General features: G+C 46.6%; 1 protein-coding gene across 1 annotated transcript; it reads right to left on the reverse strand.

Moving 5' to 3' along the window:
• Positions 1-11,713: 11,713 nt before the first annotated feature.
• Positions 11,714-22,061, reverse strand: Asl (argininosuccinate lyase). Its single transcript, XM_037198277.1, has 15 exons — positions 21,871-22,061; positions 21,265-21,348; positions 20,986-21,042; positions 20,742-20,839; positions 18,453-18,530; positions 18,268-18,345; positions 16,733-16,785; positions 15,805-15,867; positions 15,081-15,195; positions 14,855-14,939; positions 14,685-14,744; positions 14,347-14,430; positions 12,219-12,299; positions 12,020-12,126; positions 11,714-11,914 (listed from the first exon to the last, which is right to left on the reverse strand). The coding sequence occupies exons 1-15, from the start codon at positions 22,015-22,017 to the stop codon at positions 11,770-11,772; spliced, it is 1,335 nt and encodes a 444-aa protein (XP_037054172.1). The 5' UTR covers positions 22,018-22,061; the 3' UTR covers positions 11,714-11,769.
• Positions 22,062-22,300: the final 239 nt, after the last annotated feature.

A 22,300-nucleotide genomic window follows, 5' to 3' on the forward strand; every position in this document is an offset into this window, starting at 1 on the left:
AACCCTTCCACAGGTTGGAGCTGGACTCTGACAGACTCCCACACACACTAGAGCTATATCTAGATGAGCCATGGATCTATGTGTTTAAGAAGGGAGTAGAAGAAAGCTTAGAAGGACTGATCAAGTCTAAGAACTTGGACATTTTAGCCATAGGAATTCCTTTAGGGAAAACATCAAGGAGCGAACGTTTTATTCTAGGATTTACAAAGAGGTGGAGAGGAGAGGTTTACTTTATTAACCTTTAGATATTTGGGATTCTGAGACACGGTGGTAAATCAGTAAATAGAAAATGCATATGCTTTTACTCCACCATAAACACTGGAAATGTCCAGGGCATCTTCCTGCCATACAGAAGAGGAAAGATGATGGAAAGAGAAAACAATAAAATAAATTGATTCTGATGTGACATCAACCTGAATGGATGGTGATAAGTGTCTTTGATGATACGGGAATCCTAAGCTAAAGGCACTGCTTGAGGTTGGGATTCTGAAATGATTTGTCACTCAACTGAAAATTAAAGAGTATTGGTTTTCTGAGTAACCCTGGTTGATTCACTCTGGTGCTGTTTAGTCGTAATTTGTATTTAACTGAAAGCATATCCTTTCATAATGTAGCATGGTCCAGATGTAGCTATTCATTTGGGAATAGGGAAAATAAACTTTTATTGAAAATGTCAAGGAGCACATTGATGGTGGATATTCTGTGCAGAAGTATTTTGATAAACATTTGGGAGTTAAAAAAGTTACTCCTTGCAACATATTTATTTTTCAGGAAAAAAAATGAGTATGTGTAATCAGAAACTCCTGAGTCACTTTCCACAGTACATAGAGCTACATCCAGGAAAACCTGAGATGCATATATTGAAGAGGCAAACACTGGAAAAGATTTAGAACTGGTCACCTGAAGCTTTAACATCTTGAATATAGGATAGAGGGAAAATGTTTTAGGAAAATCACCACTGAATGTCTGCATTGTCCTATGAAGGGGAGAGAGAGACAGAGAGACAGAGAGACAGAGAGAGGCAGAGGCACAGCAGTAAACTTGATCAAAATTTAGATATTTGGGACTTTGAGCTACACTGAAGAAATAGTTGATAGAAAAGTCATATATTTGGGAAGATATTTAAATACATTATTTATGATAGCACATGTATTCAGAATGGGTAGCGAAATCCCTAATGTCATTAACAAAAGTGAACACAGCTAAGATAAATGAGTGATGATTTGAACAGAGGGCTCTAGAAAATAATGAAATGGAGCAGTCATGTAACAAGTCACTTTATTCCTTCTGAAAATATAAAATAAAACTGGAAACCATGATGAACACATTGCAATATTTCTGTGCTCCAAGGCTGAGTATTGGCAAAATGGTGGAGGCAATTGAATTCTCAGACCGGTGTTTGGGAACTGTGAAATCATGCAGGCGACTTCTGTTCGTATTGATCCTGAGAATCAAGCCAAGATCCACAGCAGCTGAGTTCTTGAGAGACAGAAATCAGCGAATCATCCAGTTGGTTTGAAAAGGTCAGCCAGCGGAAAAGTGTATCATCAGTCTGTTATTGGATTATGAAGTGGATTCTGTGCTCATTCTTATTGACTGGTAACAGAAAACCAAAGCACATGAAGGAAGCCTGAAAACCAGTGTCCCTTCCACTCTTATTTTTTTTTTTTTAAATTCTACAGTTTGGGAGAACACATACATTCCACTAGCATCATTTAAAGAGAAGATTGAGTCTTGGGTCAGGGTGGAGGAATGCATGGAAGAAAGAGTCTGTGACTCAGGAACCCAGGGCTGTGAACCTGAATGCACAGACTGTCTCAGAATTTCAAATTTCATTCCATACTGGTAACTTTTCATGGATCTCTCCAATAAAATGCTTTTATTTTTAGAAAATTGGTTGTTGACCACTTCACACATATATAAAGTATTCTGATAATTCTTGGTTGTTGACAGTCTCACACATATAAAATATTCTGATAATTCTTGGTTGTTGACAGTCTAACGCATATATAAAGTATTCTGATAATTCTTGGTTGTTGACAATCTCATGCATATATAAAGTATTCTGATAATTCTTGGTTGTTGACAATCTCATGCATATATAAAATATTCTGATAATTCTTGGTTGTTGACAGTCTAACACATATATAAAGTATTCTGATAATTCTTCTCTCTGATGTCTAGCATTTTCATCTCAGTCTTGCCAAAACCCCTCCACCAACAAGTCCCCTTCCCAGTATCATTTATTTTCATTTTATTTGTGGCCCTATGACTTTAACCAGGGCTATGTGTGTGCCCTTAGCTTTGGAACTAACTCTTGGGCCCTAATGGCCTCACAAGTGGGAATAATGGAGAAGGTTTCCAATCCCAAACCTACCAGTGGCCCAGTTCAGAAAGGAAGTGTGCAATCCCATGAGCCAGGTCCCCTTCCATAACCTTCAGAAGACAGGAAATGACTAGTTTAGGCCCAGTGTAAGCAAACAAGCTAGCTGTGGATGAATATCCGGAATACATAACAAGTTTAAAACCCACAGTGTCAAAAAACACACAGTCCTGTAGCGGTATTTTCTCCTCCCATGACCTTGGGCTATACGGCCGAAAGGAGGTGGTGCTTCCTGCCATTGTGTATGACCTCTTATAAGGAGTTGGAGAAGGGTCACACGCCCCTTCTCCCTGCTCCTGCCTGTGAGGTGGATTCACTCCCAGTCAGATCAGAGGATGACTTCTGCTGTCTACCCCACTCTGTATTTGTGAGTGTATTTCCTCAGTTTATAATCTTAAGAAATTCTGTTACCCATTTAATAGACTCACGTGGATTGATCATAATACAGTCCCACAAAATGGGCCTGGACCCTGAAGAGAGTCATTTGGAAAGAAAACACACACACACACACACACACACACACACACACACACACACACACACAGAGAGAGAGAGAGAGAGAGAGAGAGAGAGAGAGAGAGAGATTGAACAAGTGCCCCAGAGACATTTTTTTGAACATCACCTCTGAGAAACACTATGGAGAATTCTTAATTTTCTAAAAGTAAATGTACATGTGACCCAGTTAGACAGCTCCTTGGAATATGCCTAAATGACACGTTCTATTTCAGTTACTTCCTCATTCATGTTCATTGCTGCTCTATTCACAGCATCTAGAAATGGAAACAACAGTCTAATGGATGGAACAGTCTAATGATGGAACATACACACCATGGAATATATTTCATGGTGAAGAAAAATGAAATCATGACATTTGCAGGTAAATGGCAGGTACTATAGAAGATCCTACTGAGTGAGGCAACCCAGATCTCTAAAAACAAGTGTGGCATGTTCTGTCTCTTACCTTATTCCTAGCTCCAAATCTTCAGAAAAGGTTTAGGACTCACTTGAGACCCTGGAACTCATATGCATGTAAAACATTTAGTGAAAAAAAGAGCCCACAAAATTGAAGAAGATCAAGGGGGTGTATATTAGAGGGCTTAGAGGAAGGAAAGGGAAATGATGTAATTATAATCTCAAGAAATAGAGATAATAGGGGCTGGAGAAATGGCTCAGAGGTTAAGAGCACTGATTGCTCTTCCAGAGGTCCTGAGTTCAATTCCCAGCAACCACATGGTGGCTCACAACCATCTGTAGTGAGATCTGGCACCCCCTTCTGGCCTGCAGACATGCAGGCAGAACACTGTATACATAATAAATAAATAAATAAATAAATAAACAAACAAACAAACAAACAAATAAATCTTTTTTTAAAAAAAAAGAAATAGAGATAATAATAGAATATAGCCAGGTGGTGGCTTTAATCCCAGAGCTTGGGAGGCAGAGCCATGTGGATCTCTGTGAGTTCAAGGCCAGCCTGGTCTACAGAGCAAGATCCAAGACAAGCACCAAAACTACACAGAGAAACTCTGCCTCGAAAAACCAAACCAAACCAAACCAAACCAAAACAAAACAAAACAAAACAAAACCTGTCTAGAGACTTTGTCTTAGCCCAGTCAGAATGCACAAGATCAATAAAAGAAGTGATAAGCCATGCTGGTGAGGATGCAGAGAAAGGACCATGCTTGTTTGCTCTTGGTGGAAGTGAAAACTGGTATAGCAACCATCAAGATCAGTGGGGAGGACCCTGAAAAGGACATCAGTCTTATCAGAAGCCCTTCAAAGAAGAATTACAACCAAACTCTCTCAATTCTTTTTAAACATAGAAAGTGAAGGGTCACTCTAAAATATATTATATATAGCCAGTATTAATTTAAGCCCCAACATAAAGATCACACACACAGAGAAAGAGGAAGAGAGACAGAGACAGAGAGAGAAAGAGAGAGAGAGAACAATACACTTGATGGTCATAGGGGCAAATTCTTTAATAAAATACTAGCAAAATGAATGCCTGCCCATATCAAGAAGATCATCTGCCATGATTAAGCTGGCTTCATTCCAGAGGTACAGGCTTGGTTCAACATAGATCATTCTATAAATATAATAAATCATAAAATGTAATGAAGGCCACAAATCACATGATGAACTCAATAGATGAAGAAAAAGCCTTTGACAAAATACATCATGCTTTTAAGGTAAAACTCCCGGGGAGTGTAGGGCTGGAGGGAATATACTTCAAAATAATAAAAACTATCTGTGACGAACGTATAGCCAACATCATCCTATATGTAGAAAAACTTCAAGGAAATCCATTAAAAACTGAGGAAGACAGGCTGCCCTCCCAGTTTTCAGTGTTATGTTGGAGGCACTACGTTGAGCAATACAGACAGAGAAGGAAATTTAAAAGCATACACCTATGAAAAGACAAATTCAAGTTATCCCTGTTTCCATATGATGTGATATTACATATAAGACATCCTCAAATTATACCAGAATATAGGTAGAAGAGTCAACGATTTCAGCAAAATGGCAAGGAAAAAAATCAGCTTACGAAAATCAACTTCCTTTCTATACACCAACGACAAAGCCACTGAGGGAGATGTGGACAGACATCCATCTGCAGTAGCATCGAAGAAAAGAAAATATCTTGGGATAAACAGAACCAAGAAGAAGAAAAGTCAACTTCTAATCTCAGGAGAAAGAGTTTGAAGAATAATCCTACAAAATGGAAAGACATTTAATAATCATAAAATGGAATCCCAGCACTTGAGAGGCAGACCCAGGTGGATCTCTGTGAGTTCATGGCCAGCCTGGTCTACAGAGAGAGAGAGAGAGATCCAGGACAGTCGCCAAAACTACACAGAGAAATTGTCTCAAAAAAAAAAAAATCATAAAATGGTAGGATTAATGTTTGGGAAATTATCATCCTACAAAAAAACAGTTTAAAGATACAACACAATCACAATAAAGTTAACTAAAGTTAACATTCTTCATAGAAATAGAAAAGAAAAAAATCTCCTAAATTTCACATGGAATCAGAAAAGACTTCAGATTCTCATAGCAGTCATGAGCTGAAAGATCAATATGGGAGGTGTTGCCATTTTGGGCTCCAAGATAACTTATAGAGTTAGAGTGATTAGAAAAAAAAAACAACCAAAAAACCTAGCTACCCAGGGCTAGTGATGTCTTGTACTTGTACAGTCCGATCAACTGCCACATTACCAAACCAGCATAGGTCCTAACAACAAAACACACACACACACACACACACACACACACACACACACACACACACAGAGTTTTGTACTTATCTCTGTGTAGTTTTGGTGCCTGTCCTGAATCTCACTCTGTAGACCAGGCTGGCCTCGAACTCACAGAGATCCGCCTGCCTCTGCCTCCCAAGTGCTGGGATTAAAGGCATGCGCCACCACTGCCCCACTCACCAATTTTGCTTCCTTCTGTTACACAAGTGATTTCACTCCTTTAGCATCTTTTTTATTTTACACATTTTATACACATATATGTGTATTTTACATATATATATGTAAATATATATATATTGAGACAGGGTCTCTCAACATAGTCCTGCCTGTCCTGGAACTCACTGTGTAGATAAGCTGACCTCAGACTCCCAGAGATCCTCCTGTCTCTGCCTCCTGAGTGCAAGGACTAAAGCACCACCACCTCTGCCATTGTCATTCTATATCTGAAACATTATAAACCTATATTTTTACCAGGCAGTGGTGGCACATGCCTTTAATCCCAGCACTCGGGAGACAGAGGCAGGCGGATCTCTGAGTTCGAGACCAGCTTGATCTACAGAGTGAGTTCTAGGACAGCCAGGGCTGTTACCCAGAGAAACCCTGTCTCAAAAAACCAAAAATAAATAAGTAACAAGTATTTACTTATTTGCGTATGGAGATGCGTCTATGCCATGTCATGAGTGTGGAGGTCAGAGCATAACTTGTGGGAGTCGGTCCTCTCCTTCCAGTGAGTCCTGGGGATTGAACTCAGGTCCTTAGACTTGGTAGCAGGTACCTCTACCTGCTGAGCCATCTTGCTAGCATTTTTTTTAAAAACTAGGGTCTTATGTATCCCCTACTGGTGCTGAATTCAGCGGCTGATCTAGGATGACCCTGAACTCCTAATGCCCCTGCCTCTACCTCCCACCTGCTGAGCTGACAAGTGTGCACCACCTTGCACAACTGAAATTATATTACTCAAACAATGTCATTTAGAACCAAGTTCAAGGGCTGAACAGAGTTTAAATATTAAGTAGAGTTTAAAGGTTGTTTGAAAAACGCAAAGCTACACAGAGAAACCCTGTCTCGAAAAACCAAAAAAAAAAAAAAAAAGAAAAACGAGCTGGTTCGTGTATTCCTCTTATCTTGGAGAATTTTCTTTTGTAAATGAAACTGTAAGGTGGTTTTTCTGGGGTGTTCTGTTCAGATCCAGGCATGGAGAGCAGGATTGATAAGGTTAAATCAAAGGTCACAGACATTCTGACTGTAAGCAAGGCAGATTGGCTATTTAAACACTCTTGTTGGAGACACATCTTTGAAAAATTGAGCAATGTTGCTGAAGGAACTCTCGATGGGAATTTTGATTGTGTGTAAGTTATGTCCAAGTTCTTGACTTGGTCAGTTAGAAGCATAAATCAGCAGCCAGCCACCCAAGGGGGTGTGTGTCTTAGTTAGGGTTTCCATGGTGATAAAACCATGACCAGAAGCAACTTGGGGAGGAAAGAGTTTATTTCACCTTTATTTAGGGAAATCAGGGCAGAAACTCAAGGCAGGAACCTGGAGGCAGTAACAGATGCAGAAGCCATGGAGGAGCGCTCCTTACTGGCTTGTTCCTCACGGCTTGTTCAGCCTGCTTTCTCTTTGTGTTTTTGGTTTTTTGTTTGTTTGTTTGTTTGTTTTTGTTTTTTGACACTGTTCCAATTTAAACTTTATTTCATGGACTTACATTATTTCAGATTTGGAGTAAAAAAATAAAAGAACTAATATTTTATATTACACTGTAACGTGAATTTCTAAATGGTATTTTTCTTCTCTTTTCATATATATACATATACATATATATATATTATTTTACAATACCATTCAGTTCTACATATCAGCCATGGGTTCCCCTATTCTCCCCCCTCCCACCCCCTCCCCTTACCCCCGCCTACCCCCCATTCTCTGTGTAGCTTTGGAGCCTGTCCTGAAACTGCTCTGTAGCTCAGGCTGGCCTCAAACTCACAGAGATCCGCCTGGCTCTGCCTCTTGAGTGCTGGGATCAAAGGCGTGTGCCACCACTGCCCAGCTTCAGCCTGCTTTCTTATATAGCACCCAGGACCACCAGCTCAGGGGTGGGTCCACCCACAGTGAGCTGTACCTTCAGACATCAATCATTAATCTTTAAGAAAATACCCCACAGGTGAGCCTGGTTGGGGGCACTTTCTCAGTAGAGGTTCCCTCTTCCCAAATGACTCTAGCTTGTGCCTTGTTGACACAAAACTAGCCAGGACAGGGTGAGGCTTCTTCCTTTGCTCATGTCCTCCCTCCCTCCCTCCCTCCCTCCCTCCCTGTCTCCTCTTTCTTTTTGAAAAGGTCTGATGTAGCCCAGGTTGGCTTCCAACTCCCTATATACAAAGATGATCTCGAACTTCTGATCCTGCTCTTCACCCACCCCCATCTCCTCCCCAGTATTAGTGCTGGGATTACAGGTGTGGGCCATCATGCCAATTTATATGATGCTGGGAATTGAACCCAGGACTTTCAATACTTTCCCCATCTTTCTATCTTGTTCTATCTTGCTTCTAAAATCTCTTATTAATTGGTGGGGAGGATCAATTATACAAACGAGGCTGATTTTGAACTCCTTATCTCTGCCTCCTCCACCTCTCGTGTGCTGGCTTTACAAGCTTGCCACCACACCTGCCAATGTATCGTATCCACAGGATTCTTTCTATCCTGGAAGTGGAGACCTTTTTAGGTCTGTTCTGCAGGCTTTCAAGCTGAGAAGGGAGCACAGGCAGAGAGAGAAAAACTCATCAATAGGATGCTTCGGTGTACACTGCTCACAAGGGCGTTGGCTTGGCATAGTTCCTTAACTATTCTCACAATCTTGCTTCTGCTGTCTCTCAGAAAGACGAGTACAGTTTTGTTTTTTTTTTTTAAAGCAGGTAATCTATTTAATTATGCCACAATTCTTGGTCCTCGGCCAGCAAGAGGTGGATATCAGATGAGAAGAATGATGATAAATCAGGATCTTGCACCATTAATCCCTTTCTCTGAGAAACCTGATAATCTTGGATAGGAACATCGACTGTGGCTACTACTGAAGTGAGCAGTTCTTCTTTTTTAAATAACTTATTTAACTTTATTTTATGTGCATTGGTGTGAAGGTGTCAGATCTCCTGGAATGGGAGTTACAGAGAGTTGTGAGCTGCCACACGGATACTGGGAATTGAACCTGGGTCTGAAGTGAGCAGCTCTTGTAGTGTCAGCTCTTGGTGTTAAAGTAGATGCTTTAAGGACGAGAGAATGGCCACACGTCACTACAGACGACAAAAGCTTCAAAGTGTTTGTGGTTCCAGGTCCGATGAGAATCTGCAGGGTGGGCAAAGCTGTGGGACACCAATAGGGACAGGACAGGAAGAGAAAAGTTGCCTGTGGAGGAACCATGGCTGCAGAGGGTGGAGAGATGCCCAGCAATGAAGAGGACTTAACACTCTTTCTGAGGACCCCAGCCTGGTCCCCAGTGGCTACATCAGGTGGCTCACAACCGCCTGTAAGTCCAGCTCCAGGGCATCAGACGTCCTCTTCTGGCTTCAGCTTGAACACACACACACACTTATCCATATATAAAAACTAAACCTTTTTGAAAGAAGGATTCATGGGGCCGGGCGGTGGTGGCGTACGCCTTTAATCCCAGCACTCGGGAGGCAGAGCCAGGCGGATCTCTGTGAGTTCGAGGCCAGCCTGGGCTACCAAGTGAGCTCCAGGAAAGGCGCAAAGCTACACAAGAGAAACCCTGTTTCGAAAAACCAAAAAAAAAGAAAAAAGAAAAAGAAAAAAAAAAGAAAGAAAGAAGGATTCATGATAATGGGGTTAGCACGCCAGAAGCCCCGGGTTCCGTTGCCTGTGCTCCAGAAACCAGGCGTGGCGGGGCACACCTGTGGTCTTAGGATTGGGGAGATGGAGACAAGAAGATCAGAAGTTCAAGGTCAGCCTGAGCTGAAAGGCCAGCCTGGTCTACAGAGCAAGATCCAGGATAAGCACCAAAACTACACAAAGAAACCCTGTCTTGAAAAAAACAAACAAACAAAAACCCCAAAAAACAAAAAACAAAAGAAAAGCAAAAAGCTAAAAGATAAATAAATAATTCGGTGTCTTGAGATGAAGCTTAGGTGGCTGACTGCTTGCCTAGCATGCACAAAGCCCTGAAGGGTGTGTGTCATTCTCTTCAATGGAGTGACCACAAATATGTGGTCCATGCTCCAGTAAATAGTCATTTACCCATGCTCATTCCAGAAACCCCAATTTATATATTGCATATCCTGAACAACCTAAGTCTTGTTTATTGTAAAAAAAAAATTTTTTTTTTTTGAGACAGGGTTTCTCTGTGTAGCACTGGCCAAACTAGAACTCACTCTGTAGCCCAGACTGACCTCCAACTCAGAGATCCCCCTGCCTCTGCCTCCTGAGTGCTGGGATTAAAGGTATGTGCCATCACCACCCTGTAAAATTCTTTTTAGATTTATTTTCCATCTCTGAGTGTTTTTCCTGCATGTATGTGTGTGCATCATGTGCATGCCTTCTGCAGGTAGAGGCCAAAGAGGATACTGGATCCCCTGAAACTATTTCCAGGTGGTTGGGAGCCACTGTGTGGGTGCTGTGAGCCAAACCCAGGTCTTCTGTGAGAGCAACAATTGCTCTTAATTGCTGAACCATCTCTCTAGCCTCTTAGTGCTTTTTTAAAAAAGACTTGCTTTTATATACATGAATGTGTTTGTGTGTGTGAATAGATGCCACATGTGTGTGCCCCCAGAGACCAGATGAGGGTGTCAGATTCCCTAGAATTGGAGTTAGAGACAGTTGTGAGCTGCCATGTAGGTTCTGGGAATAGAACCTGGGTCCTCTGGAAGAGCAGCCAGTGCGCTTAACCACTAGGTCATACACATAAAAAATTTTAAAAATTATACGGGGTGTGTGTGTGTGTGTGTGTGTGTGTGTGTGTGTGGCGGCGGCGCACGCCTTTAATCCCAGCACTCAGGAGGCAGAGGCAGTCAGATCTCTGGATTTGAGGTCAGCCTGGGCTACCAAGTGGGCAATGCTATATATAGCAAAGGTCCCTCAGTCTGTTCCATGTGTCCCTAACAATGGCTTTATTCCACCCAGGATGGTCAAGGTGCTCCCCCTATTTGCTGCATCTGTTCTGCCTCCAACCAAGTGAAGGTTTTTCTCCCCTTCCTTCTGGGGACCTGTTCCCCAGCCTCCTCACTTTTTGCTGATCATGGCCCCTCTATCTATCTATCTATCTATCTATCTATCTATCTATCTATCTATCTATCTACCTATCTATCTATCTACCTAATCTATCTATCTATCTATCTATCTATCTATCTATCTATCTATCTATCTATCTATCTATCTATCTATCTATCTATCTATCTATCTATCTATTCATCCATCCACCCACCCACCCACCCGGTTTTTCGAGGCAGAGTTTCTTTGTGTAGGGGCTGTTCTGAAACTCTCTGTAAACCAGGCTGGCCTCAAACTCAGAGACCTACCTGGGATTAAAGTCATGCACCACTACCGCCCGGTATGTTTTGTATTTTTACTTGATTTTGTTTTATTGAGACAGGCGCTCATGTGGCCCCAGGCCTTTATCACGTGGTTTTTTTTTTAAAACAAAACCAAAACGTGTATGTGGTATGGAGGAGTATGTGGGTATGTGCAGTACTCATGGAAGCCAGAAGGGGGTGTCAGAGCCCCGGGAGCTGAAGTTCCAGGTAGGTAGGTTTGTGAGCCTCCTGATGGGGCCGCTCTCTGCAGGAGTCAGCACTGTCACATCTCTCCAGCACCCCTTCATGATGTTTTAAGTTTATGATTTTGTGTTGATCGAGCATTCATAGCTATACTGCCTGCCCGGGGCCTCTGGCATGGGAGGTGTAGAGCCTGGAAACAACAGGATCAGATGGGAGCCTCGACTCCCCTTCCTGCCTCTCACCATTGGCATTCAGTTTTTTTTCCCTACTTTCATGTCCCCAGTGGCCAGCTCAACAAACCCCCAAGCCCATCCGAGCGGAAGACAGGCCGAAGCAGGAAACACACGGCGTCTCTTCAGGGTCCCACTTTATTATTGGGGCGCGAGCAGCTTTGGGTGGGTGGAATCTAGGCCTGCTGGGCCCGCAGCAGGGCTCGCACCTGGCCGATCTGCCACTCGACACTGGATCGTGCAGTACCGCCCAAGGCACTGTACTGTTCCACGCTGTGGCCGTAGTCCCACACGTGACTCACGTCACCGGAGAACAGGGGGCTGGAGGAGAAAGACGAGTCAGGACAGACAGTGCATGCCAACCTGGAGCTGCCCAGGGTCAGCTTCCGGGGTGGGGGTGGGGGTGGGGGCGGGGGGCGCACACACCTGATGGTCTGCAGCTCCTGCAGCGACAGCTGGTTGAGAGCGACTCCTTTGGTCTCTGCCATGAACACAGCTTTCCCTGAGGCCTCATGGGCCTGGCGGAACGGCATCTAGAGACAAAGGCGGAGGCGGGTGCTGTCGTGAGCTGGGTGCCCGGCTTTGGGGACACCCTTGTCCGCATGCCCAGCTGCTTCTCACTCACCCCTTTGCGGACCAGGTAGTAGGCGAGGTCAGTGGCCAGCATGTCAGGGCTGAGTGCCTGTGTCATGTTCTCCCGGTGAATCTGGGGGCACAGGTTCAGTAAAAGTGAGCTAGGGGATCCTGTGGGGTCTGCCCTACTGTGTGCTAAGCAATCGAGCAGTCTCTTATGGCCCCACCCCACCCCACCAGCTGGACATATTCAGCACTGTCAGTTTGTTTTTATCTTTTGAGACTTTGTAGCCCAGACTGGCCTCACATTTACAATCCCGCCTCAGCACCCCCAGTGTTGAGATTACAGGGGTGTCCCCATGCTCCCAGTATAGGGTTATATATTTTTTTCTTTTTCCATTTTGTGTGTGTGGTGTACCTATTGTATGTGCATGATTTTTTTTTTTAATTCAGGGTTTTTGTTATTGTAAGATTTATTATAGTGTTCTGCCTGCATTGACTCCTGCAGGCCAGAAGAGGGCACCATATCTCATTACAGATGGTTGTGAGCCCCCATGTGGTTGCTGGGAATTGATCTCAGGACCTTTGGAAGAGTAGCCAGTGTTCTTAACCTCTGAGACATCTCTCCAGCCTGATTTTAAAAAAAAATATGTGTGCGGGCACATGTGCATGTCCATGCATGTGAAGGCCTGAGGCTGAGGCAGGGAATCATCTTTGTTAGTGCTTCTACCTTATTCACTGAGGGTCTCTCAATCAAACCCAGGCCTCACAGACATGGCTAGTCTCACTAACCAGCTTCCTCTGGGGATCCCCTATGTGGTGGTTTGAAAGAAAATGGTCCCCAAAGGGAGTACACTATTAGGAGGTGTGGCCTTCTGGGAGTAGGTGTGGTTTTGTTGGAGGAAGTGCATCACTGTGGAGGCGGGCTTTGAGGTCTCATATATGCTAAAGCCACACCCAGTGTCTCAGACCACTTCCTGTCGTCTTCAAGTCAATATGCAGCAGGTCCTTCACCAGCATGATGTCTGCCTGCACACCACCATCCCCGCCATGATGATAATGATTAAACCTCTGAACTGTAAGCAGCTGCCTCAACTGTTTTCTTTTATAAGAGTTGCCGTGGTCATGGTGTCTCTTCACAGCAATAGAAACCCTAACTAAGACACCCTGTCTCTGTTTTGGGGGTCTGGAATTACAGATGTGCCTCCATGCCCAGCTGGTATCTGCATGTGTTTCTGGGGATGGGAACTCGGAGCCTCACACTTGTGAAGCAAGTGCTCTAACCACTGGGCGATCTCCTCCGTCCGCATCAGGTAAGCAGAGGCACATTTTGAGAACCAGTACTTTAGAAAGAGCTGAACTATTCAAGGATGAAATGAGGAGACATTGGAAACTGACTTCAGAATAACTGTAGGAGAGGAGAAGAAATGAAGAAAGACAGCAGAAGCAACATGTGACCACACAGTGAGACCCTGTCTTAACCAAAGAATGACCATGAGGTGGTTATTTTTAAAGCTGGATGTTGGCACATGGGGGTTCTCTATGCCTCTTTGTTGTATACTGAAAGTTCAGTATATATACTAACTCACGTGTAGCAGTGTACGCCTTTAAGTCCCAGCACTCAGGAGGCAGAGGCAGGCAGATCTCTGTGAGTTTGAGGCCAGCCTGGTCATAGTGAGTTCCAGGACAGCCAGTTTACATAGTTGAGACCCTGTCTTACCACCACCATCACCACCACCACCACCCCGCGCCCCCGAGAAAAGAAACGGCTATTCATGTGATAACCGGCTACAGCCGGAATCTGGTTAGCGGTAAGGAGCATGCCTGCGACCCCAGCACTTAGGACAAAGGCAGCAGGATGGTGAGATTAATGCCAACCTAGGCTATATGCAAGACCCGATCTCAGAAGGAGAGTGGGAAGAGGCTGAGGCCAGCCTGTGCTACACAGTAAGATCCTGTCTCCAAACAAAACAAAACAAAACAAAATCCTACTCTGTCCAAAACCTGGGACTTTGGTGTTATCTAACCATCCCTATTCTTCTGTTCCAGGTTTTGGGGCCTTGCCCTCCCCATCCCAGGTCTTCTGGCCTCATCTCCTCCCCTGCAAATCACTGGCATTTCCACTGACCAAGGGCCTAGTGAAGGGTGTAGGTAGGTGATATGGGGAGGGCTAGTCTTGCCTGCAGCGTGGAGATGACTCCCGTGGCCACTTGGAGGACAGCAGTCATGGTGTCGGACACTTCAAACACGGCTTCCTTGTCTTCCTGGGAGGCATGTGGCAGGTAAGGGGCCGGCTGCCCCACCCGTCACCCAGATTTCTCCCCTTGTTCCGTTCGGTACACTTAGCACCTCTCCCTTCTACCCCAAGAAGCAGCAGGGTACTTCTGAGGGCAGTCACGGACTGTGTGCCCAGGACAGGAAGGAATAATTCTAGGGGTTCCTGTTGGGGTGTGTCAGTGTTCTGAGAAGAAGGCTGGGGTATCGCGGAGGATTCCTCCTTACATTCCCAGCCTCGTACCTGTAAGTCCTTGTTGTAGGTGCTTGGAAGTCCCTTGAGAGTCATCAGGAGCCCAGCACACTGCAGGAAGAACGAAGCTGAGGAGCTGGGACACCAGAGCCAATCATGGAGTCCCCCGAGGACCCACTGGGTCCGTCTGGAGGCCTGGCCTTCCACTCTTCCCAGCTCACCCGCCCAAACACTCGGCCCGCCTTGCTCCGGATCAGCTCCAGGCTGTCTGGGTTTTTCTTCTGGGGCATCAAGCTGCTTCCAGTGCTGGGGACAGAGGTGTGAGGACTAAGGCTCTGCTTACGCCTGGCTGGCCCACTGGCAGAGGCACTGGGCGGGTCTTGCAAGGGCTGGGGTGGACGGGGTGGGAGGAAGCCGTTCCTGTTGGTACTGAGATACCGCCCTTACCTGTAGGCATCGGAGAGCTGCACGAAGTTGAATTCCTTGGTGCCATAGAGGATCAGGTCCTCTGCCATCCTGCTGAGGTGGGTCATACACAGCGAAGCCCAAAACAGGAACTCCGCTGGAAGGCACAACAGGCTCTTTCTTTTAATTTTGACCCTCTGTGTGGGTTCTCTCATAGAGGTCAAAGGACAGCTTGTAGGAGTCAGAGCTCTGCTTCCACCATGTGGGTTCAGGGCATCAAACTCAGGACATCAGGCTTGGAACTATGCGCTTTTACCCACTGAGTAATCTCTCTCTCTCTCTCTCTTTGGTTTTTCGAGTCAGGGTTTCTCTGTGTTGCTTTGGAGCCCTGTCCTGGAATTCACTCTGTAGCCCAGGCTGGCCTCGAACTCACAGAGATCCGCCTGCCTCTGCCTCCCAAGTACTGGGACTAAAGGTGTGCACCACCACCGCCCAGCCCCACTGAGTAATCCTGCTGGATTTGTTTTGGGCTTTGTTTGAGACAGGGTCTTAGAAAGCCCAGGCTGGCCTCGAACTCACTAGCAGAGGATGTCCTCCCATTACTGGAATTCCTGCCTCCACTTCCCAAGTGCTGTGACTGTGGGTGGGAACCAATACGCCCAGTTCATGCCCCGTGCTGAGGATCAAACCCGGAGCTTCATGCACACTAAGAAGCATTCTACTAACTGACGTACCATCCCCCGCCCTGGACTCCTCTCTCTCTTACCCACAAAGTCTCTCTCGCTGGTGGCATCCATGCTGTTGAGTGTGATGGCCCCGAAGTTCAGTTCTGGGTGTTGAGGGAGGAAAAACGGTTGGACTGGAAGGTGAGAAGCACTCTTCTCTACCCTGAACTGGGGTCCCCAGCTTCATCCTGGACCCCTTCTTGGAAATGAGAATGGAGGAGGAGTATGGGATGGGGAGAGGGGCCTCTGTACAGATCTCAGGAGGGCGGATGGAGGTCTGAGAATTCCCAGCAATAGGTACCCCTGCCATAGGCAACCCCATTCATCTCAATACCCATAGGCAAGATATGAGGGCCTCTGCCCTCTCATGGGGGGGGGCACAGAAGTCTTTGTGTTCACAGATAAGCATTAGGGGAACCCAGAAATGACAACACATAGGGTTGTCACTTCAAAAGGAGGGGTGTATAACCTGTTTTCCACCCAGAGGGCTGGGAGCAGAAGAGGTTAATAGCCTGGTGACCTTTGCACTCTCTGTGTGGCCAAGACCACACCAGATCCCCCCCCCCCACCGACCCTTATCATGAGCTTGTCAATCTATAGAACCTATCTTTATGGAAGGTGTCACATGTACTTTCCAAAGAGTTTCAATATAGTCATAAGTTTTATGACACAAGGGATTACCGTGCACATGGGATTGAGTTAATTATCACCAAGGAAAATTTCATCCAATTGTGCTGTGCTTCAAAATGCCTAAAATAAACTGCTTGGGGTCAGATTCCCAAAGTTTGAACCAACATGAAGTTGTGTTGAACCTACAACCCTGTGTATTTGACATTCCTGGCTCCCCTAGTGCTTATCGGTGAACACAAGGACCTCCGTATCTCCCACATGTCATCTCTTGTGTCTTTGGGACCCAGCAGGCGCTAAGAGTGACAGTCTCCGGAGAAGGACGAACAGAGTATACCTCACCTGCTCGGAGTAGCTCCCGGTCCACACCCAGGGGGTTGCCTGCAATGGCCCCACTGTAGAGACAAAGGGTTCATAGTGATTGAGGTTCTGGGTACCGCACACACGCAACACTCAGATTCAAATCTTAGGTACTCAGCCCCTTTGCTGGCCTGGCCACCTAAGACCCCAAACATTTGGCATTGGGCAGGGAAAATGGTGTCCAATGGGAAGTTGGCTGGAGTTTCGGCACATTCTTAAGTTTGGTTATTCCCCTTGTTAGCGAGCTGGAAGACCACGTAGGGACTAGCTTTTTGTTGTTGTTGTTGTTAAAAACATTATGTGTATATGTGTGTGCTTTCCTGTCTGTATGTGAACCATATGCAGGTAGGTGCCCACAGAGGCCAAAAGAAGACCTCAGAGAGGCTGGAACTGGAGTTAGAGGCAGTTGTGAGCCACCCAGTGTGAGCGCTGGGAACTGAACCTGGGTCTTCTGCAAGAGCAGCCAATGCTCTTAACCACCTCTCTAGCCTTTATGGGTTTGTTTTGTTTTTAAAGATTTGTTTTTATTATTTTTATTTATGTGTACATATATGTACACGTGTGAATATGTCACATGTATGAAGGTGCCCATGGAGGCCACCATGGAGGCCAGAGGAGGGTACTGGATTCTCTGGAGCTGGAGTTACAGGTGGGTTATTAAGTCACCCAATGTGAGTGCGGGGAACTGAACTCTAGTCCAGAAGAGCAAGTGCTCTTAACCAGTGAGCCAGCCCACCTTGGAGCTTTTAATTAGCATATATATTATACATATCTGATTTCATTATGATATTTTTCATACACGTATAGAATGTATTTCAGGGGCTGGAGAGATGGCTCAGTGGTTAAAAGCACTGACTGTTCTTCCAGAGGACCCAGGTTCAATTCCCAGCACCCACATGGCAGCTCACATCTGTCTAACTCCAGTTCCAAGGGACCCAACATCCCCTCAAAAAAAACGTATTTCAATTATATTGAATGTATTTCCATTATATTCACTCCTCCATTACCCTCTCTTGTCCTCCCAACCTTACTGATCCTTTCTCCCCATCTCCCCCCTTTTTTTTATTGATTTATTTTTATTTTATGTGCATTGGTGTTATTGCCTGTGTGTGGGTCCCCTGGAACTGGAGTTACAGACAGTTGTGAGCTGCCATGAGGGTGCTGGGGATTGAACCCGGGTCCTCCGGAAGAGCATCAGTGCTCTTAACCGCTAAGCTATCTCTCCAGCCCGTCCCCAGCTCCTTCTATTTTCATGTCTTTTTTGGTAACCCAATGGGTTTCACTGGGGATGCTACAGGCACACGGGTGAACGGTTCCCAACAGCAGCATGGGCAACTTACCCACTGAAGAAATGCCCCGCCCCAGCACCCGGAACTGTGTATAAATAGACTCTGAGGAAGGGGCTGGACCTCACAAGCCCCTCCCTCTAACCCCCAAGCTTTCTTCATCCATGCTGACTGTGTGGCTCTCCGCCCTCACTTCCCATCAGGCCTTGGGGACACTGAGGACAGCCGTACCTCCCCAGCGGCAGGACATTGACCCGCTTCTGCACCTCCAGCAGTCTCTCTGAGTCTCGCGTCAGGGCTACAGCGTGGCTGTGGGAAACCGGAAACGGGTGGGTGGTGGGAGGCAGGACGCTAGGGAGCCTCCCCGTCCATCAAGACCCCTGGCTAGGGCCCCCTGCCTGCTCCACACAGCTCACCTCAGGATCCAGTGGCTCCAGCGGATGGGCTGAGCCCTCTGCAGGTGTGTGTAGCCTGGGAAGAGGACATCACGTTCCCTGCAATCGAGGAAGAAGCAGGAGACCTGAGGGGCTGGGGTCCAGCAGGGACAGGTAAGGCTTGCCTAGGATACCTGGAACCCTGCAGGCTAGGCTCTTTTCAGGGAAAGTAGGAACAGACCTGTGGGGCTCTGCCTGAAGAGGGGACCAGATGCTCACCAGGAGACAAAACAGGTCTTCCGAGAAAAGAGACCGGAAGCGAGACAATGAGATCAAAGACTAAGCCAGGAAGGGCACAAGGGGTGCAAGTCTACAGTCTCAGTGCTCCGGAGGTTGAGGCAGGAGGATTGCCGTAAGATTGAGAGCAGCCTTGGCTATATGGTGAGTCCTACGCAGCCTGGGTTACAGATAAGAACCTCTCGGAAAAACAAAGCCCAGCTCTGGGTGTGGTAGCGCACACATGTGACCATAGCATTTGGGACCTGGAGTTCAAGGTCAGCTTCAGTCACATAGAAGCTATAAGGACAGCTTGGACTGTAGGAAGGAAAAAAAAAAGAAGAAAGAAATGAAAAGTCGAGGACAGGAAGGAGAGGAGGAGATTAAATTTGAGGCTAGCCTGGGCTACATAGCAAGTCCCAGGCGACCCTTAGTGTATAACCATCACCATATTCTCTTTCAGAATGCTGTTATCATGCCACTACAAACAACCTTGTATTAATTTGCCCTCACATCCCTTATTCTTCCCAGCACCCCACCCCATGTATTCACAATTATAGGGGACACAGAGTCAGGAACAAGGAGGGGGTCATCCCTGATTCTGATACCACCTAAGATTTTTCAGGGGCTCCTTTGTCAAGTCTGCAGGGGACAAAGCCCGTTCCAGGGACATTAGAACACGAAAGCATGGGATGATGCTGGTGGGAGGCAGCCTTTGGCTCTGTGGTTTGCCTTCCATGTCGGGGAGGGATGTGGGGTAAGAGGGGACAGTGTGAACTGAGGGGTGATTGCCTGCTGCGGGCTCAGTCACGACCTTTCCTCGGGCACCTGGAGCTTTTGTCTCCAAAGATCCTTAAAGATGACTGGTCACTGCCCTGTGATCCAGGCTGGAGCTATGAAGACATGCTCCACTCCTAGCCAGGTGGTGGTGGCGCACAATTTAATTCCAGCGCTCGGGAGGCAGAGGCAGGTGAATCTCAGTTCTAGGCCAGCCTGGTCTACAGAGCGAGTTCCAGGATAGCCAGGGCTACAGAGAAACCCTGTGTCAAAATTCAAAAACAAAGCCGGGTGGTGGCAGCACACACCTTTAGTCTTAGCACTGGGGAGGCAGAGCCGGCGGATCTCTGTGAGTTCGAGGCCAGCCTGGGATACAGAGTGAGTTCCAGGAAAGGCTCCAAAGCTACACAGAGAAGCCCTGTCTCAAAAAACTTATATACATACATACATACATACATACATACATACATACATACATATATATATTCCCCATTCCTTACTACTCTGTATTGTTTTTGGAGCTCTAAGCCCACCTAATACCTCAGGGCTTCATTCTCCAACTCTCCTCACCCCTGCCATCTAGGTCTTGCTCTTAGAGAACACAGAGCCTCTGTGACTCCCAGTGTCTGTTTTAAGGCCTTATCCTCTGAGCCAAACCGCTGCCATCTTCATGAGAGCAGTTGAGCCTATCACAGTTGGGCCCATGGGACTGGAGAGATAGCTTATTGCTTAAGGCCACTTGTTTTCAATTTGACTCCCAGTTCTCACATGGGGGCTCATAGTTATTCACAGCTTGAGTTCCAGGGGATCGGATGCCCTCTTCTGACCTCCAGAGGCATCAGGCATGCAGGTGGAACACATGTATGCATGCAGATGGAACACATGTATACATGCAATCAGAACACTCATATATATAATAAAATAAATCTAAAACAAATACCACCTCCCCCAAACCCAACTGGGCCTGTGGACTGTTGATACTCTCTTCCTTTAGGAAGGAGCAGGAGCTTCTTTGGTCCCTCACTTGAGTATTCCGTATTACTCAGGCGTTTATATGCAATTCTGCTCTAACTGTACATGGTCTCGCATCTGGTCCCTGGAGGAGCTAGGGTATATAGGCTGGGACCCCATCTATTATGGAGCCACAGCGGAACCATCATCCATGCTGGGTGCCTGCGTACTTCCAGCCTGGCTGCCTTAGGGTTACCAACACCCATTCCTTGCTTAGATTCCCCCTAGAGAGAAAATCCTCGTGGCAGTGTCCCCCAGAAGACTTACGCCTCAGCCCGGTCAACCATGCTTCCAATAAGCGCCCAGAGGAGGGCAGAGAGTTTTGAACAGGTCTGCCTCATCCACAGCCTGAGGTCCGTGACCACCTGTGGGGATGAAAAGGCCCCACTCAGGGAGAGGAGCTTGCTGCCTCCCTGGAGAGCCAGGACTACAGCTGAGCCCCTAAGAGCCTCCCGGGTTCCCGAGGTTGAAAAGTTCATAGCAGAGGGTAAAGAGGGCTGGTGATTGATACCTGGTCGTTGCGACTTCGTCCTGTATGTAGCTTTCCCGCGGTTTCGCCGATGAGCTCCTAGGGGTGAAGAGGCATGAAGTTAGTAGGCTAGAATTCCCTGCTCAGTGCAAATGCTGAGTCTAGGTAGCGGTCCTTGCCAGCCTATGGCTTTCTCTCCCTATGCCAGGGAACCCCGGTCTTGCCCAAGCCTCTTAGCATTTCTACTCTGCCAATGATGGTTAGTGTCCAGGGTAAGGTGAAAAGGGGAGACCAATTGTTAGGGAAAAGGGTGTGTCATACCTTCAAGCGACGCTCATTGGCTGTGTGGATGTCTTCATCGTTTGGGTGTAGTTTGAAGGTGCCCTGGGCCCACTCATCAGCTACCTGAAGCAGGTGGCAGCAACCCAGGGTATCAGATTAACAGGCATCAGGAGCCAGGAGTCTCCCTGCCTTGGTCTGGATCCACCATGGTTAAACGCCCTTGTATGGAAGCTTAGCCACAGAATATTTCTCATCCTTGAGGGATGATCTCAGACCCATTCCACCTTGGTCTTGGGCCAGGAGGACTCATTAAAAGATAAAGATGGTGATTGTAACACCTCTCTAGTCATCTCCTTACCTCAAGATTAAACAACAAACCTGGAATACTACAGCTTGTGCCCCAGGATATAAGAGCCAGGATATGGCTCAGTGGTAGAATTGAACACTTGTCTAGAATCTCCCAGTGAAGGCCTGGGGGCATAGCTCAGAAGTAGAGCATTTACCCAGAATGCACCACAGCTCTGGGTTCCATCTCCAGCATCCGAAGGAAGAAATAAAGTTGAATGTAGTGCTTAGGGATTTGGGGTAGGAGCCTGGGTTCCCAGGGGAGTGGATGTAGGGTGGGCCTTAGGACATGGAGGCTACCTTGTCCAGGCCTTGCAGTATCTTCTGCATCTCGGCTTTGGTGAGAAGGCCCGCCTTCTCCAGGCCCCTGCTGTAAGCCTTGCTCCCCTGCACATCCACATTCCACAGATGCCGGTCATAGGAGATGGATGAGTTGAACTTCTCCATGATGGGGTCGACAGCACCCACAAATCGGCCACCCCATAGCTTCCCACTCTGGCCAAGAGAGAATAGAACACACACTCAAAAGGAACCCTTAGGAGAATTACCCAGAAAGGTGTGTGGGGCGCGGGGGGGGGCAAGGTAGGCATTAGACATTATTCTTACTGGACAGGGCAACTGAGACCCAGAGGGTCAGGGATTTGGTGAGTGTGCCGGGGATATGACAGACACAGAAATCAGGGCTCTTTTTCACCATATGGCATGGACCAGGGAGATGGTGGCATTCTTG

Source organism: Peromyscus leucopus, chromosome 23 (genome assembly GCF_004664715.2).
Source record: "Peromyscus leucopus breed LL Stock chromosome 23, UCI_PerLeu_2.1, whole genome shotgun sequence".
Classification (NCBI taxonomy): Eukaryota; Metazoa; Chordata; class Mammalia; order Rodentia; family Cricetidae; genus Peromyscus; species Peromyscus leucopus.